Source organism: Rhipicephalus sanguineus, chromosome 1, assembly GCF_013339695.2.
Source record: "Rhipicephalus sanguineus isolate Rsan-2018 chromosome 1, BIME_Rsan_1.4, whole genome shotgun sequence".
Classification (NCBI taxonomy): domain Eukaryota; kingdom Metazoa; phylum Arthropoda; class Arachnida; order Ixodida; family Ixodidae; genus Rhipicephalus; species Rhipicephalus sanguineus.
The window spans coordinates 257,559,737-257,576,953 of record NC_051176.1 but is presented as its reverse complement, the minus strand read 5'-3'; the positions used below and the strand labels follow the sequence as shown (position 1 = coordinate 257,576,953).

Here is a 17,217-nt window from a genome sequence, read left to right as displayed (position 1 = left end):
TGTTTTTATTATTTTAGTTGCAAAAAATTACGCTTCGTCATTCTACTTCATATGCGAAAAATCAAGATATTTATGCAACAAGAATGTGAAAGCTCATATTTATTGCGGCATATTATCTGTAAGAACTTCGTTTTTTTTTTCTATTCACGCTATACTGATTATGCTCACCATCAGAAGTTTTGCTTCTGGGGGGAGAATTTTTTTTTTTTTGCGCAATCAGAAGCAAGCTCCGCCGCCACGAGGTCATTATCAAAATTCTCAAAGCCGACGATGACATATAACAAACTGACAGAAGAAAAGCTGTTGCCTAGCAGTGTTTGCGGCAAAACCTGAAAGGCAGCAGAGTCTGTCGATACCATTTGGTTGTTTTGAGCCAACGAACTCATTCACACAGTGTTCAGGTTTCGGGCACTTCTGGAGCCATGCCGTAACAGAGGCCACAAAATTTTTGAAGAGTTTCTACAGAAGTTTGGCGTCTTTCCAACTCGGGAGTTGACCGCTCTGAACGACTATAATTAGACCAGCGAACAATCAAAAGAATGTCTGGGAAAACAGACAGATGTAGCTATAAATATCATGTCGTCGCAGTGCAAAAAGAATAGGTTCTAAGAATACAACTTACCGCCGCTGGAAAATTGTAAAGTCTTGCACTTATTCTGGAAAAAGTTGGCCTGCATTTAGCCCAAATTTTGAGCAAACGATCACGTATAATAGGAATTTTCAGTTGCCCTATTCTCTTAGGCTATTTTATGGCTCGTGCACAAAGAGTATTATGTTTAATGTGACTCATTATTAGTCATATTTTGCGTGCACTCCGTCCTGTAAAAGCCAAATGTATAGTTCAACTTGTAATACAGCAATATTAGTCATTTTCAAAACAGGTAAGCCTTAACAATGTCCTCAATAATGGCATTCGAGATTAACATTTTTTAGCTAAAAAGCATAAATGACGACTAATTTTGAACTTATTTGTCATTTGTTTGTGAGATTTTTTTCCAAACATTTTTCTTTCACTTCCAGTGGGTACTAAATGACATGGCAATACATCATCAAACTAAATAATATTGAAATACAACAGATAAAGTTTCATGTTCTGCGTGAATTTTATCACGACAGCTATGTATTCAGGAAAGGTTATTCTCTGAAGAGCATCGCCCCTTAGGTACGTTAGACGTTTGCGTCAATCCTCGACGAAAATTCTGCCTGACGCTACTTATTACCTATACTAAGTCACTGCAAACTTCAAGTGGACTATCCCCTATTTGGTGAGGCTCATCTCGTGTTCACTGACACAACACATCGGGTCCCAATTAAAGGGATGGGAGCTTCGCAAATAATTACGACATACACGAAAGGTATGCCGGATCTACAGAGAGAGGTTGAGTGCTTACACAGTCAGCGCCGAGACTCTCAATTTTCAAAGCTTCAGTTGTTAATTTCGCAGGTACGACTCTTTGTGCACGATACCGCCGGCTTATCGGAGTGTTGCACAGACAGCAATAAACGCGCCTCCGAATATCATACGGTGGCGAAAGAGATACATAGAAGTCCTCGAGAGCTGGCGACGACTAAATCATGCGCATAACTTCGCTTCTATTCAGGGTTTGATTTGTGAGCAGTGCTTACGCCACGTTTCAATGCATTCTTAAGAAATGATATGGAGAAGTATATTGCAAAATGTCCCTTTCGAATTGAACACTTTACAAGGTTACAAGAGCTCATATCTTAATTTGCGGTAGTTATCCAAACTGGAATTTAAGAAGCACAGCAGAGTAAGACAATGTGAAGTGCAAAAAAACATCTCAGGAAACAGGACACTTAACAAGATTACAAGGGCTCCAATTTTAATTCGCTGTAACATTTCGAAAATTGCGTTTGGGCAGCATAGCAAGGTAAAAAAGAAATGTGAAGCGCAAAACAAAACATTTCAGGCGTACAACAGGACAAAAATATATACTGTATTTCGCGTGTCGTTTCATGCAAGTAGCAACCCTGGTTTCACGAGCTAGGGAACGTGTGGCGGCTTACCCGCGCTAACTCCGTGAGACACACGTACGAATTGAGACAGTGAAAGCGAGGTCACGTAATTTCCGATTCCTACTCGACGACTTGTGCAGCCGAATAAAATGCCGAGCGCTCGCATCGCAGATGGCCGCGAGGTAGACGAACACTTAATGGCGACGCACGAACCACTCATGCTGCTTGTGTCGACCTCGTTGCTTTCGTAACAAATCATATCAACCTTGATGTAAACATCCTAACGGTTATTAGTCAGGTAGAACTTTACATCCTCAGTAATTACTGCGCTTACGAAACGACAGATCTTTTCTTTTTTTCCACACGATACTCCAGCTGTCAACTGCACGTGCAGAAGTTTCAACAAAGACTCGAGTGTTCATTCAAGTTGCCAATGTACATAATTTATGCTGCCAGCGCTAAAATTGATTAAAGAATAAATAGGTAATCAGGAGCCACATTAACTCCGAGGAAATAGCCACCTTACACTCTAGAAAAAAAAAAGATTATCTGTTATTCCTTTTAATGAGTCCCGACTTGCCACATATATTTACTGTGTGTATAACTGTCGTTAATATAAACGCAGTAACTCTCTTGTGGAGATCATTCTATTATTTTAAGAGAGTCATGGTAGGCGCGACTGTCCAAAAGAAAGTCTTTATGTGGCAAACCGGGAGCAATCTAAAACAGTTCTTGAGAGAGTATGCGACGTAAGGAGCACGGGGCACGTGTTCACGAAATTACCCGTGTGGTTCATTCCTAAACTCGCAATTGCGTTGCACGAGTGTATAAAAAGAGGAAACTTCAAGGCACGTGCCTCCTAATTTTCTTCGCGTGTAGGCTCTCCCTGTTCCCCTTTGATTCCCTGAATGAAACGAAATTGGTGGGGCTCGTGGACATGAAAAACTTGGAGGACGCTTGAGTTTCGCCTTCAAGAGATAGAACGCGATAGCGCAATCGGGCCCCGTGCGCACCGCCTTCTCACTTGCTAGCCTGGCTTCGGTTCTCGGTGGGCGCCTCAACTGTACCGCAAAGAAACGAACGTCTGCGCGTGTAACATTGGCCGTTTCAAACAATCCTAGAACGCCGACTGCAAGTGCAGTTGCGAGTGCCCACTACGCCATAATTCTTCCTTTTGCGAATCAGCGAAGGGCCCACTACGCGTGCGTGAAGCAACACGCAAACCTACGCAACTGCTCACTTTGTTGATGCTTTTGCAGCTGTTGGTGATTAACTATACCCTGAGCGCTTTGCAATGGGTGGACCTTTAAAACACCCACTCTGCGCAATTCACATGCTTTGACGCATGACGCGATTCTACGTTTCTGCCACGCACTATTGCAAGCATTAAGGACACTCCTCCCACTACAAGACATTCACGTAATGTTTTTTATGCCGAAGCAATGGCGTGGCTCCGTGGTAGACCGCCTGCTTGCACGCAAAAGGCCTGGTTTAGTTCTCACTCGAACCGCAGATTTTCAGATTTTTATTATGTATTTCATTTCAATCAGATTTTTCGCTCGCAACCAACGACGCCGACGCACACACCGGAGTTTCTGCGATACTAACTCTTTAACCTATTGCGTTAAAAAGGTGGCCAATTTTAGCGGTAAAACTAAAAGGCAGACACAAGGAAATTTATTTATACTTACCGAGAGTTGCGAGTACGATCTAATTAAATCGGCGAATAGGTCAAACTGAAAAACTGAATTAATAGAGGACTACTGCACATTGCTTAGACGACGAGTTCGGTGAGTGACAAAGCTGGTGTGCTCTAGTGCCAATATGTCTTAATGTGGATACGAAACTGGCGTATCTGCTTCGTTCATTATTTCATAGTAACGTGTTGAACGTGGAAGCTGATTATTATTCACGACAATATCTGTTTATAGTGAAGATTTAGAAACACACGCCTACTCTTTATCCGAATTGCGGCGGATTTTTTTTTCAGATATTTTGTAGATACCACTGCTTTGATTTGCGAGACTGCTGGCTTCAAAATGAAAACCGAGCGAGCTCTGTTCAGCTTCTGTGGAATGTTTCCTGTGGCTTTACGCTCATAATCATTTGCCCTGATGCAGCATATTTTTTCGTGTATTGATATTTTGTGTCAGTCATATCATAACATATATCCTGTATATAAAAGCCTGTATATTTTTGCTGCGTGCGTACATTTAAAGAGCGCCTGTACTATACTCCTAATCGACTGCGCCTCGTAAATTCCATGCAGTGGTGCACTGTGTATAAAGGTGCTGAATGCTCAACCACGGGAGGAAAAAATATCGCCAAGCCTCGGCGTCATTCCCCTGCTTCGCTTCTTCCCCGTTAGTACGCAGTTTGCAGAAGTGCTTGTGGAGGAATCCCATTAAGAAACCTCATGACACGCACGTTGCGATGTCCCCGTCATAAGAACATCACAACGTTACAGGCTCCTGCAACGCTCAGCGGCCGACGTGCATGTCATCGTCTACGTTTCCACCCGACTGCACGGAATTGGTGAGGTGGAATATGTTAATTTCCGCCATGATAAAGACAGAGAGAGAGTTTTGTGCACAGTGTATTTTTGTTGTACTATATGAACGAGCAAACTGAACAGTCGCCGACCTTGCGGCTGCCATCGGGCTCAAGCGTGCGCAGCTGCTGAGCCAGAGTACGGTAGCTTGCATCATACAACCGCTATTCCCGAGCCTGTGCACGGCGCATGACGCCTCACTTGAGTAGTGCCCATACATCGGGTGCTGCTCAGGTTCCCTTTGAACCATTCCTGTTCAGCCTTCGAATATTCAGGTGCCGGAAACTCTTTTGGTGCTCTTAAAATTACGATGCGCGAGCGCCGGGACATCGGACGCGATTTCAAAATGCCTCTTCCCAAGAGCCGGAACTCGTGGGAGGACATTGTTATTCCTGTAAAAACTGACAAAATAAAGAGTTCTTCAAGTACTTTCTTTTGCTGAAAATTACGTGTGCAGAATCGTTGAAAGTGTCCTTGGTTCCACGCGCGATGTGCGACTAATAATACAAGTGAATTACGGCAATATGTGGATTCTGTCGCCGTCACATGTTTACGGGGCACGGAATTCGAAAGAAGTTGCTACATGTTTTCCGAACTTTGGCACGCCTAGCTTTGAGTTAATTCTTTCCAACTGCACTATAGGGTACGCAAGCAACATAGAGTTATGCTATTTTACTGGCAGCGTGCTAAATTTCGCTGAAATTCGGCATTTTCGCGAAGTCCACGCCCTGCGAACTTTTGACACCAACCGTACGCTTCCACAGCAAAATTACTAGTTTCAGAGTTTTCATTTGCCAAGTAAGAACAATCCTTCTCAAACATCGCGAATGGCTGCATGGACAGGTTCACTGTTTATTTTTTCCTCTTTTTTTCCTGTAGTTCCTTGTCATTTCCAAATAAAGTATGTGTAATCAGAACACTTGCAATAAAGTATGCGATTTGCGAGCGAAACAGTGAATGCTGTGTGTGTATCTGCAAGTACTTTATCAGAGAGGGAAAAAAAAGCGAAGACGCTTAAGCTTCGCCTATGAGAGTGGAACGCGAGAGAGTTAGAGTTAAAGAACACGGTAGTGCTAGAGTATGCGAGTCGTTAACGACTGACAAACATACTCTTGAAACAACTGCGCTATCAACAGAGCCATGCATGGCTGAGAGCACAGAATACCCAACCAGGTGGAAGCGACGCACACCTGCAGCTAATGGTATCTGTGGCCCAGGTTGGGTCCCTTTAAGGCTCGAATCCTGACTTCATATTTTTGCATCCATAGGGATTTTTCACGAACGGTCAACGCCTCAAACGCCGACGCCGCATTTTCTGCGACACGGGCTCTTTAACACTATCGCGTTAAAAATCTCATATTCTGGGTGCAGCAACATCCAACATAACATACATATTTTATTCAATTTCATTGAAAAGCACAGCACACCGCATATCACACATTCCAATTCAATCGCAATTTGAAGAACTTTACTCGTGCTTGCTCGCTCTCCGTCGGCTTATGACGGAAGTGGGACAGCCTGGGCGACGACCTGAAACAAAAAGCAGAGTTGAAAAGAGTTCGTATCGCTGTCTTCAAGTTTTCATACTCACTGTAAGCGGCAGTACAAGAAAGTCTTATGCATTCTCTAATATATAGTACGAGGGGTGTTCAAATGAACAGGTGCGGAACGTTGTAACAACGTAACCGTTAACATGATGCCTATGCCGCTATGGGAGAACGTAGCGATAAATCTAGGAATGCGATTGGAGTCTCCGTCGTGAATCGGAGCATGCGGGGTCGCCCGCATGCGCAGGAGACAGCAGAGGCTCTTATAAAGAGCGCCGTCCAATTGACGCGGCAGTGCGCGTGAGGACAGTATGGCGTTCACATTGAAAAATTCGGCGATTGAGGAGCAGCGAGGCGTTATCCGATTTCTAACAGCGGGAAGGGTTAAACCGGCCACCAGTCATCGCTGGATGGGGACCGTATACGAGGAAGACTGCGTGTCCGACAAGTCCGTGAGAAAATAGAGTTCCCGTGTCCGTGCAGGCCGTGAGAGTTTGGTTGATGACCCGAGACTGCAGGCCTGGCAAACACAGTCATCACGGCCGATCTCATCGACAAGGTGGACGAGCTAGTGAGAAGTGATCGGCGTGCCACATTGCGAATGTTGGCGGTGAAAAAAACGTCCAAAAAAAATCTGAAAAAACATCTGAAAGGCAAGCGCTTCAACTTGGACGACAAACACAAGGTCATTGAAGGACTGGGTCTCGTCACGGTCAAAGAAATTCTAAGAACAAAAAAATTATTCGGCTCGTTTATCAATGGGATTGTTCTGCTCAGGCCTATGATGTATACTCTGAATAGCTTTCATTTATACCCACAGTGTCATTTCGTACCTTTTTCATTTGAACACCCCTTGTATTTTTAGATCAGGGTTTTCAAGCTTTGGGGTCCCCCGGCGTTTGAGTACGTGCGCAGCTGCGTAGTCAGAAAATCCGGCTTTACATTGAGAAGGACAAGGCGCGCACGCTCGCACAGCCTTCAAAATGTAGACACGGTCGCGTTCGCATTTTAAAGACAATAGTCTATCTTGGGGAACATAAACGCAGAAATTTTGGTCTGTCTGCCTTTCTGTTTGTCTGTCAGTCTCCCGATTCAGCTACTCGGCCAAAGTTTAACCACTTGCTGAACGCCCAGCCATCTTGAACTGGTAGCGGGGTTCATACTTGTGAACATTGTCGATCGAAAAGCAAATCTTACGCATATCTGAGGCGCAACATCAATACGTAAGAATTAGGTGGTGTGTTCTAGTAGAAAATACATAGATACGTAATTCTAAAGACCCTAGTGTTTCTTAGGCTGCGCTGAAAATGCTAGTGTTTTTGGGCTGCGTTGAAAATGCGACGCTATGAGCCAGATGCGGCGATTCAAAATACAGGAGGAAAAGGACTCGTAGTACGGCCAACAGAAGACTATCGTCTTTCGACGACATTTGCAGCGAAGCACGCAGATACGCGGTCAATTTTTTTTTCAAGTATAAAACCTTGAAAAGCGTAATAAAATATAACTTTTGATGCAAGATATCTACTTGTTAAACGTCTCCGTCGAGACGACATAAACGATAGATACGTGCGCGCACTGAAACTATAGACGAGCGCCGCACCTGCAGGCCTTAGGAAAGCAACGCTAGACCACCTTCTGAAAAGCTCTCCGGGTCTTCCAACGGAATGCGCTCGCCACCAACGAAGCTTGGGTCAAACACCGCGGCCGCCCACCTGAAATTCGCCAATGCACCTTTGCACCGGCCACTTCTAGATTTTATACGGGGAACACGCCCTTATATTTTTATCATTCTGATTATGCCACACGGCGTATTTGTGCAAAAGAAAAAACAACCCAAAGGCCTAGCTTCCTGTACAAGGCACGTCCGCTGCAAACGTTCACTGCCATCAGTTTCCTTTGCGGTGGGCGATGTGTCGCCGCTTTCTGGAGGAGAAGGACGACGGCAACATCCTCTTCAAAATAATGGCGCCGTCGTGTCCGACACGTTAAACCCATATCGCGCTTTCTTTGAAGGCTTGTGTCGACTACAGCCTCGTCCTAGTTCGCTTCAGCGAAGTTTCCGTTCATGGCAAGAATAACGAGAAGTCTTTCGGATAGCTATGCCTACTCTACTGGCCGGCCTCCCCGAGATCACGCCAGAACTGCGCATGCGCAGTTCTGCCGCCCTTATTTCTTGCGTAAAAAATCCATTTGCCTCCGTTAATCAACGATGACCTCATCGCCCACTTCCTCCTGGGCAACACGTTGGCAGTCATCGTAAAGAATGTCATTCAATAGCCCACACTATATGCACGTGCACAACTTAGCTCAAGTAAACCACTGCATTTCTGTACTATCGCTTTCTTAAAGTCAACACGGATGTGTGGTGGTTCTATCAAATAGCACCATATCTTCGAAAAGCTGCGCCGTCTACCCCACCCAAAAGCAGTGCTGACGCAGATCCCGTGGCCCCACTAAAATAATGCATCTATATAAGCAACGGTGCACCGTCAACTGGCATGCTGGTATAAACATTCGTTCAAAAAAGAAGACATGCCGTCCACTGGGATATTATTACCATTAAGCTACCAGGGCGGGTCCCATGCTTTCTTTAAAAGTGCAATAAAGGCACACAACGCACACATCTTGTATTTGCAGTTGCACACGTAATGTTCGCAGGTAAAGTTTGTCGGCAACTTTCGTTTTTTTTTAATTTATGGTAGTGGTAATTATGGTAATGACCGACGAAAGTCATTCACTCATTTAGAATAAAAGTAAAACAAGACAGACAGCAGCATAAAATTCAGAGCCAAGTTTCACACAAGTCATCAGAGTCACAAATGCGAACTCTTCCTTGCGTCATCACTGTCGGTCGGGCGCATGGTCGGCAATAAAATGCGGAGCTCACTCAGACTCACTCACGAAATATATTTTGCCCTGAGGGCTCAATCGGACTATGACTCGCCAAAATGTTTCTCAACCGTACTCCCTCGGACTCACACTCCCCAAAATATTACTCACCCGGACACACTCAGACTCAGACTCGTGGCTCGATCTCAGTCTGAGTGAGTCGACTCATGAGTGAGTTTGCCGGCCTATGGTCGGGCGACTTACCTCGCGGAGGCGAATTAATCTTTCTTCCTGGCTTAATTCCGAGGAAAGCGGCGGTATGTCTTTGTTGTGTTTCCGAAGTTCATTTTCGAGCTTGTCTTGGTTGAAAACGTTCAGAACGTCCACACGATGGCGGTAAATCAAGTCGCACAGAATCTCCTTGTAATGCTTCCTGTCGAGAAAAACGAGGCAAGTACAGAATGAAGTGACGAGGCACGATTCACGTCTACGAAAGGCATTACGACACGTCGCCTAATGTTATGGGAAAGCTCTGGCAGAATGAACATTATGTAAACTTATATCCATGGGCTAAATTTCTTTATATATATGTACAGTGCTCGGCGACTGAAACGCGATTCTCAAAGCGCGTGGCTGCTGGCGGTGAGGGTGAGAGTGTTTGTGACACGTCGTAACTGCATCTGGTAGACAGCCGTTCAGTCTGTGGTTTCTGGTGGTTTTTTAACGTCAATACGTAGGAAAATCTACGGCTACATCGAACAAAATTAGCCGGAACACTTCATACATCGAAAATCAGACAGCGCGAAACGCCCCAAGAAGCTGGTTGTTCCTCACGGAAGGGGGACTTTCCCGCATGCCTTTGGGAGCGCGGGCGGCCTGATTAGGAGGGCGTCTCGCGGAGCGAGTAGAAACTACCGCTTGCCATCGCGTTTCCTCCCAAGATTCCTCGTCGTCGCGCCTAACAGCCCGCCGCGCGCTGTAGCCGTTCGCTTCGCGAACAGACAAAAGACGATCGGAGACTATTTTCGGCGCCGATAAGTGCCCCCGGTGAATGTATTTAGAGAGTATTACCGTATTTTTTAGCGTATAACCCGCGCCCTCAACTACAATCCACCGAAAAATAAAAAATAGAAAAAAAAGACCGAACATATTTCCGAGAAGCCGCCTTCCTTGCATTATCGTAAATCCGTGCCGCGAAGCCAGCTTGCGCACCGGAAACATGGTAAATTTATTAGAAGTTTTACATCGAATTATACGATAAATCGAACTAATTCCCCGTTTTTTTTTCCTTTTCCTTTTTTTTTTTTGAGTTCGACATATGCGGGTTTGACTGTATTCCGAGCGCATCTCTCAAAATAGCACACTTTTTTTAGCGGCAACCGGGCGAAACCAAACAATGCGCGCAAAACCAAACAAAAATTAACATAGCAATACATACTCGCACTTCTCGGCTTTCAATACTGGGAGTCCACACGGTGAGTCAAGATAGTCGTCACTGGTGACACCAACAGTACATGTGGCCGTCGCAACTTGCGGGGCCGTTTCATCGACAGCAACACTCGCGTCCTGAAAATAACCAGCGCCATGCTGTTTAGTAACGCAAATCCAACGCAGGTGCTTTTTTATACATCCAAATCTACTAGGTACTGAACATGCCAGACAGTCAAGCGTAATAACATTACGCAGCTTTTGTCAACGTTAATGATACCACTGCCTGTAAATAGGGTCTGGCGTTTTCCCTTTAAAACCGAAAAGTGCATGCTTAAAGGGACAATAAATAAAAAAAGATTATTTCTCTCGTATTATTAAATCCCACTTCCGCACTGTAAGAGCACCGCTCGTGCCACAGAAAGACGCATGGTAAGCTAGAAAAAAACGCGCGAAAAGAAAAATGTAAGTGACGACGCAGCCTTGAAGTTGCCTCAACAACTCGCCATGTCGTCACATAGATCGACTTCATCTGCTGGACCTACATAATGGTTTTTCAGTAAAATACATTACATTGTATTCTCCTGAGGCCAAAGGCCTAACATGACAAGTTCGAGAAAATTTTGTTGAGACAATGAGGACAAAACACGAAGGGAGAATTTAAAATTCGTGACGCTTGCCGACATTCACGTGCTGTGTTTTCGGCGCGAATTTTAAGAATGAAACCTTGACGCAACTTTCTCTTCCACTCGTGAACCGATTATCGCGATATTCAGGGCAATGGAGCTCATAAAGAATAACATGCAGGGTTTTTTTTATCGTTTCACTTTAGTGTCCCTATAAGGTAGGAAACGTGTTACGATCCGGCGAACGACTTGCCCCAACAGCCGTACACTGGCGACTTCAAACAAGCTCAAGTGGAATTGATTAATTGGGCAAGGTTAGTGATGTTAACGCAGGCTGTTGTCCACATAGCAGTTGTGCATTGTTAGTTGAAGCTATAACTCGGACAGCATAGTGTAACAAGTAATGTGTCATTCATTTTGCGTTCTAAGATCAAATGAATTCGCATAATTTCTTATAGTCACCTCAACGTATCTCGATTCGGACATATTTACAAGAATTATTTGCGAGAATACCTTGAGAAGCGTTATAAGATCTTCGCATGCATAATCTCTGGTGTAGAAGAAACAATTTCTGGGATGGTGACCGTGCATGCCCTTGTTCTTACAGGCTTCGCTGCCGCACGCCTGTCGAAGAAGAAATGCCGTCAGTGATAAAGAACAATTTGTGAATAAACAAGAAAAGTTAGACGAAGTTCATATATTTCGGACTAAAAGCAACAGAACATAGGTCAGGCGCACAGGAGAATGCAGAAATGTCTTAGTCGCCCATGCACAAATTTGTTTACTTTTAGTACAGTAGGAAGTGTGACGATTGGTGAGGGTACAATCACACCAAGGTGGGTAAGGCAAAAACAATAGCAGAGATTCTAGCGCAATGCCAAAGACAATGGCGAACGACCGAAGTTAGGCCCCGAAGATGAATGCGCCCGCCACACAGCGTGCATAGTACAAGGTGCATAGAATGAGGGGAAACAACTTTAAGGCGAAATACTTAAATGTGTGATGAAACGCGAAATTTCCCCGTCAGCGTCGGGGACGAGTGATGCAAAAAAATCATCACGTGATGACGTCACCATACGACGTCACAATGACGTCACAGATTGCAAAATTTCGTGACGTCATTATGATGTCATCGCATGACATCGTAGCTTGGTCAAAGGTGGTCCGATGACGAATAATAATAATAATAATAATAATAATAATAATAATAATAATAATAATAATAATAATATGTGGGGTTGAACGTCCCAAAACCACGATATGATTATGAGAGACGCCGTAGTGCAGGGCTCCGGAAATTTCGACCACCTGGGGTTCTTTAACGTCCACCTAAATATAAGCACACGGGCCTCAAGATCCGATGACTGAGGCAATGCAAAACCAGGTGAGGTGCCTCCGATCTTGGAGACAGTGTAAAACCACGTTAGGCGCAAAAGTTTTCAAAGTGTGTCGGTGCAGGATCAATACATAGAGTGAGAAGAAAAAGATGGCTTTCGGCTTCGAGTCGTCTTTAGTGAATGCATAAGGGACCCTGTGAGTTGTTTTTCACTTTCGTCACGCTCATCATGCGTTCAGTTGCTAGCAAGCACAGCTGTCCAATACGCTTCAGCAGGAAGACCGCCGATTATCAGTATCGTACAATGTCCAAGTCAACTTGCTCAGGGCACTCTTGAAATACCTTTATCAGGTGAATGATGCGGCCGATGTTCGCTTATTCGAAACAGGTGTAATTCTCTTCACGGGTGCATGTAAACGCACGAGGAGCAGTTTGGGCGAATCGGTATCTCATGATGTTCTGAGTGTTGAGCGCAACTAAGAGTAAAAGGAAAGCCCTGTCCTTGTTTCATTTTACTCCGAGTTGCGCTAAACACTAAGAATGGCACGCAAAATTTTTTTTTGTTAAAACAACATTCTACAACTCCTCGAATGTAAAACGATACGCACCCATAAAATGAACTCAATGTATACAGGTATACATTGAGTTCATTCTAGTTCTATCGAAGTGAAGGTCTTCACTTCGATAGAACTAGAATAAATGCGGAACTACTGTGATCAAGAATCGCGTTCACCCATAGCCGCAAAATGTAAACAACACACTCTGACCTGCCCCTTCCAGAATTCTGTCTTGCAGCATTCGCAAAACTCTCTCTTACAGTTCCCGCATGTGAAGTGGGCACAACCGCCTCTGGCTTTGAAGTACGGCGTACGGCAATTGGGGCACACTGAAATTGTGGAAAATGTGGCATTGTAAGAAAAAATACCAAAAAAACTTTTTTTTAGCTCATGTTCGATCGAATATTATTTCGCATATATTAAGCAATACATAACCGCGCACTTCCGGGGACGTTATCAACCATACCAAGACACTACAAAGGAGATGGACCAAACAGTTGTAAGAATTCACTATTCAAGAAGCCAGACAATTATGAAAATAGACTATTGCGCAAGTCGGTTGGATATATTGTTATTCCCTGCGCCAAGACTAGAAGATAATGCAAGCTGAAGCGCAGACAGTTGAATAGCTGGAATGACTCGGTACGGTTGTCCTAGGAAGGTTTTCTTTTCTTTAAATCATGTGCGAATAGCGTAACGTGAGATGGTAAGCGTCATGGTCAGCGCCATTATTTGGCGGCATAAGTTGTTCGGCTAGATTGTGACAACGTCTAAGCACGTTAAACGCACAAACAAGTCAAAGGAATAAAGCACAAAAAAAGAAAATTTACAGTTTTGCAGTTATAAGGGTGCGAACGTGGCCGTTGGTGGGTGAGTATGATGTAGGGGGGCGGGGGGGGGGGGGGTGACCTCGAAATAATTTCCGACACATTTTGTATTCTTTAACGGTCACAAGAGCGTGACTGAATTGAAGAGAGCCTTATTTAAATTCGTACCCAACCGTATGTCTTCTAGCTGAGGTCTAAGTTTATAATTTTAAATCTGTCAAACAGCAAGAGCATTAACTTCGTTTTCGCAGGCGCTTAGCACAATAGAACAAAAGTGCTCTTAATTGTTACAGTCGGACTTCGCATTCATGTGTTTTCTTTACGTTCAACATTGTTTGCCAAGCAAATCAATGTGTGTGTCCGCTTTCCTTTTTTTTTTTTCTCAGATGTCACCGTATTATTAGAAACAAATAAGAACGTTCGTGCTACCAAGTTTTGACAATACTGGCAATGTTTTGTATTTTTCTGACCGAACAAAGGACTGATATTGCCTGTGGAGAACATTTGTGCCTTTTGTTTTTACTAGAGCACTCTTCTATTTCTTAATCAAACGTCTCGCTTTGTTGTTTATTCTTACTCTAGGATACGGCAGCTGTCTCATCACACGCGTTTGTTTCCACGAGGATAAGAAATTCGCATGCGGCTCTGTATGGGAAAGTGAACCAGAATCCACCTAATCTGACTTTCATTACTCCAAGTAAAAAGCAGAGGAAGTCAAAGAAGAAGGAAAAAAAAACAAGGAGTTTAGGCAGTGTAAAAACAGCTGAATTATTCAGAGTAAGAGGTCAAGAAATATAGGAAGATAACGGAAGGAGACGAAGACTTTAAATAAAGGAAAATTGCGCGGATAGCCGAGATTAAAAAAAAAAGAAACAACGGTTCGATCAAGGTGAGTGCTTACCGATGGCAGTTTTCCTGATCAGGTCTTGAGATTTAAATTCGGGATCATCTGGGTCATTCTCACTTTTCCACTTCTTGAAATCGTCACACGATCTATTCTCATGCTCCTTTCGCCACTGAAAAAAATCACAGATGCACTCAAGTCCCCTTACGTGCACTGCAAGAAAGACGAGCGGGGCATGCAGCGAAACACTGAGCAGACTAGCGCGGCCGTCGTGGTCGCGCCGTGTCTGGGCACGACGTGTCGACTATATGTACGTCCATACTATTTCGAAGTCCACCGTAAAGTGAAATCGTCATATAAAGTCATCACTTGGCCATTTTAAAGGGACATTAAGGAGAAACAGAAAGTTGAGCTTTAGTTGTAGGTTATCCTGTTACGAGCAAGCACAGTCGTGCCATCCTTACTGCGACCAGAGCTTTAATAAGCGAGAAAAAAAGCGATAAACTGAAGGATAGCTGCTGACGTTCCTTCAAACTTCGCGCACTTCCAAGTTCGTGACGTCGGTGATTACAAACGCAGGGCGGTCGCGATTGGTCCGTGAGCTATTCGTCGCTGTCAATAAAAAAAAAGTCAGTTTCTCAGCAAGGGCGAAGCAGTGAATGCGATAGCAACAAGTTAGTATGTTACACGAAGTAAGGCTAGCAGCTCACGCCTTCAGCATCCGACATCGTGCGACTGAACAAAACACTGGCATAAGGAAACGCGACCGCTGCAGCGAGCGAAACGACCTTCGCGCTGTCTATGGCTTCAACGCAAACTTTGCGATGCGAACACAACACGTACATAGGTATGAGCCGCCTGCTGATCCCTGTCAAAACGCTGTAACCGCGACCACGGGCGAACACGCCAGGCTGGTCAAAGATCGGAGGTCCTGCCGAGTCACGCACCGCCACCTCACCCCGCCCCCCCTTCCGGGAGCCTCCCATGCGTCTTTTGCGCAACCGAGAGAGCCGGCGCGTTTCATCTCGACTTGATCAGCGACAGTCGGCGAACTCTCGCGCTTTCACTCGCACAAAGAACATACGACCCAATGTAACTGAAACGCTCCAATGAGGAATGAATAAACTTTGTAAAAGCTACATTTAGACATAAACGACACGGAAAAGTTATCGTAACAGCGGGAAGGTGCGGCGGTAGTAGCACCTTAAAGGGACGCTTCATAAGACAAAAAACGATTTCTCTAGCATTAATTGCTCTTTTACTTTACCAAATCGCCACACCTCCGGCGATAAGACCCTTGGCAAGTTATAAAGTGTGCAAAAAAGAAAACGCAGGTAGCGACTCAACCGTGAAGTTTCCGCACAAACTCGCCATGACGCTTTTGACGGCGTCCCCTAAGCCCTACGTTATTTTGATCGGTAAAAAACTTAAGTTATAAAGGAAACAGAGTTTTGACATGGTAAGTTCCAGAAAATTCTGGAAGGCTTAGAATTCATAACGTCACGCTGACATTCAGTTGACGAAATTTCAGCGCGAAATTCAAAAAATGAAACTTTGGCCCTCATGTTCTTTTTTGATAATGAACCTACGATAGTGAATTCAACGAAAATAAAGTACTCGAAGAATAATCTGCCAGCCTAAATTGATTTAGCATTTCATTTCAGTGTTTCAAATTGTATGGACGTACTTTATCGTTCCTTAAATGGACACTGAAGGTGTTCCAAGGCGCCTTGCGTCTTGGTAAGAGCGAGTATACCAAAATGAGTCGCAACCTTCGTTTGTTATAAAAGTTTGCGAACTCTACGATTTATGTGCGGCCTGTGCAGCCTCATCAGCAAAGACATGAACGATGTCATGGCGCAGTGACCGGGCAGTCCCACAATTATTGGGCGCAACGTTTCTAGAACCAGGTCAGTCTCGCAGCTCCGCTCGCGTGCCGGCACAGGCGGCCGACGCGTGAACTTACGGCGCTGCTGCTCCATTTTGCTTCACTTGGCGTGGCCCCCGGGATCGGATACGGCAACGCAGCGTTGCTCTCAATGGCGCGGTGGCGAAGCTAATCGCGGAGGCGACGCACCTGCCGCAGCGATCTCAGACGCGCGAGGAGTAGCCGCCTGCGACGCGTTGCGCGTTTCTCTGTGCTCGCTTGCTCCGTACCCCGTGCGTGATTGTTTGCGAACGGTGATCGCTTGGGATGCAGTTCTTTCGATTTAGCACGTGTGAAAGTGACAAAGCTGAATGTCGTCTTGATGCGCGTGTTGCACGAGCGGCTCGGAAACGAACACTGGTCATCACTTCTCCGAATCAGAGCAGGGACTTGCAAGAAATATCTTCTAAACGCCAATCCTACCAGAATCGAGAAGAACAACTACGTTACAAGTCGCCTAACCGAGCTCAGGGAATAAAATCAGGTACCTTGATCAACCATAGTTCGCGTTGTACGCCTTTCTCAAGAAATCAGGATTAATTCGCCCGAAAATTAACAACGGTCCTCTATTTTACGACTTCCTTAGTATGACATATCCAAGTACATGAGCCAGTGTCGTTTTCGCCTCCACGGAAAAAAATGCGACCGGCGTAGTCGTGGTCGATCCCGCAACCTTCGGGTGAGCATCCAAGCACAGTAACCACTGTTCCACCGTGGCGGCTAAACACAGCTTGACGGCAATGGAATATTCGTGCGAGAGGACAGCTA

The 17,217-nt window shown here is 44.9% G+C and overlaps 1 protein-coding gene across 2 annotated transcripts in view; it reads right to left on the bottom strand.

Moving 5' to 3' along the window:
* Positions 1 to 5,904: 5,904 nt before the first annotated feature.
* LOC119378656 (E3 ubiquitin-protein ligase RNF31) overlaps positions 5,905 to 17,217 on the bottom strand; it is a 46,607-nt gene continuing 35,294 nt past the window's right edge. For both annotated transcript variants that reach the window (XM_037647723.2, XM_037647729.2), the window contains 6 exons: positions 14,580 to 14,694; positions 13,062 to 13,180; positions 11,472 to 11,582; positions 10,343 to 10,470; positions 9,169 to 9,337; positions 5,905 to 6,058 (listed from right to left, as the gene is read on the bottom strand). In XM_037647723.2, the coding sequence (XP_037503651.1) occupies positions 6,026 to 6,058; positions 9,169 to 9,337; positions 10,343 to 10,470; positions 11,472 to 11,582; positions 13,062 to 13,180; positions 14,580 to 14,694 (675 nt within the window). In that variant the 3' untranslated portion in view covers positions 5,905 to 6,025. The remainder of the gene's footprint in view (positions 6,059 to 9,168; positions 9,338 to 10,342; positions 10,471 to 11,471; positions 11,583 to 13,061; positions 13,181 to 14,579; positions 14,695 to 17,217) is intronic.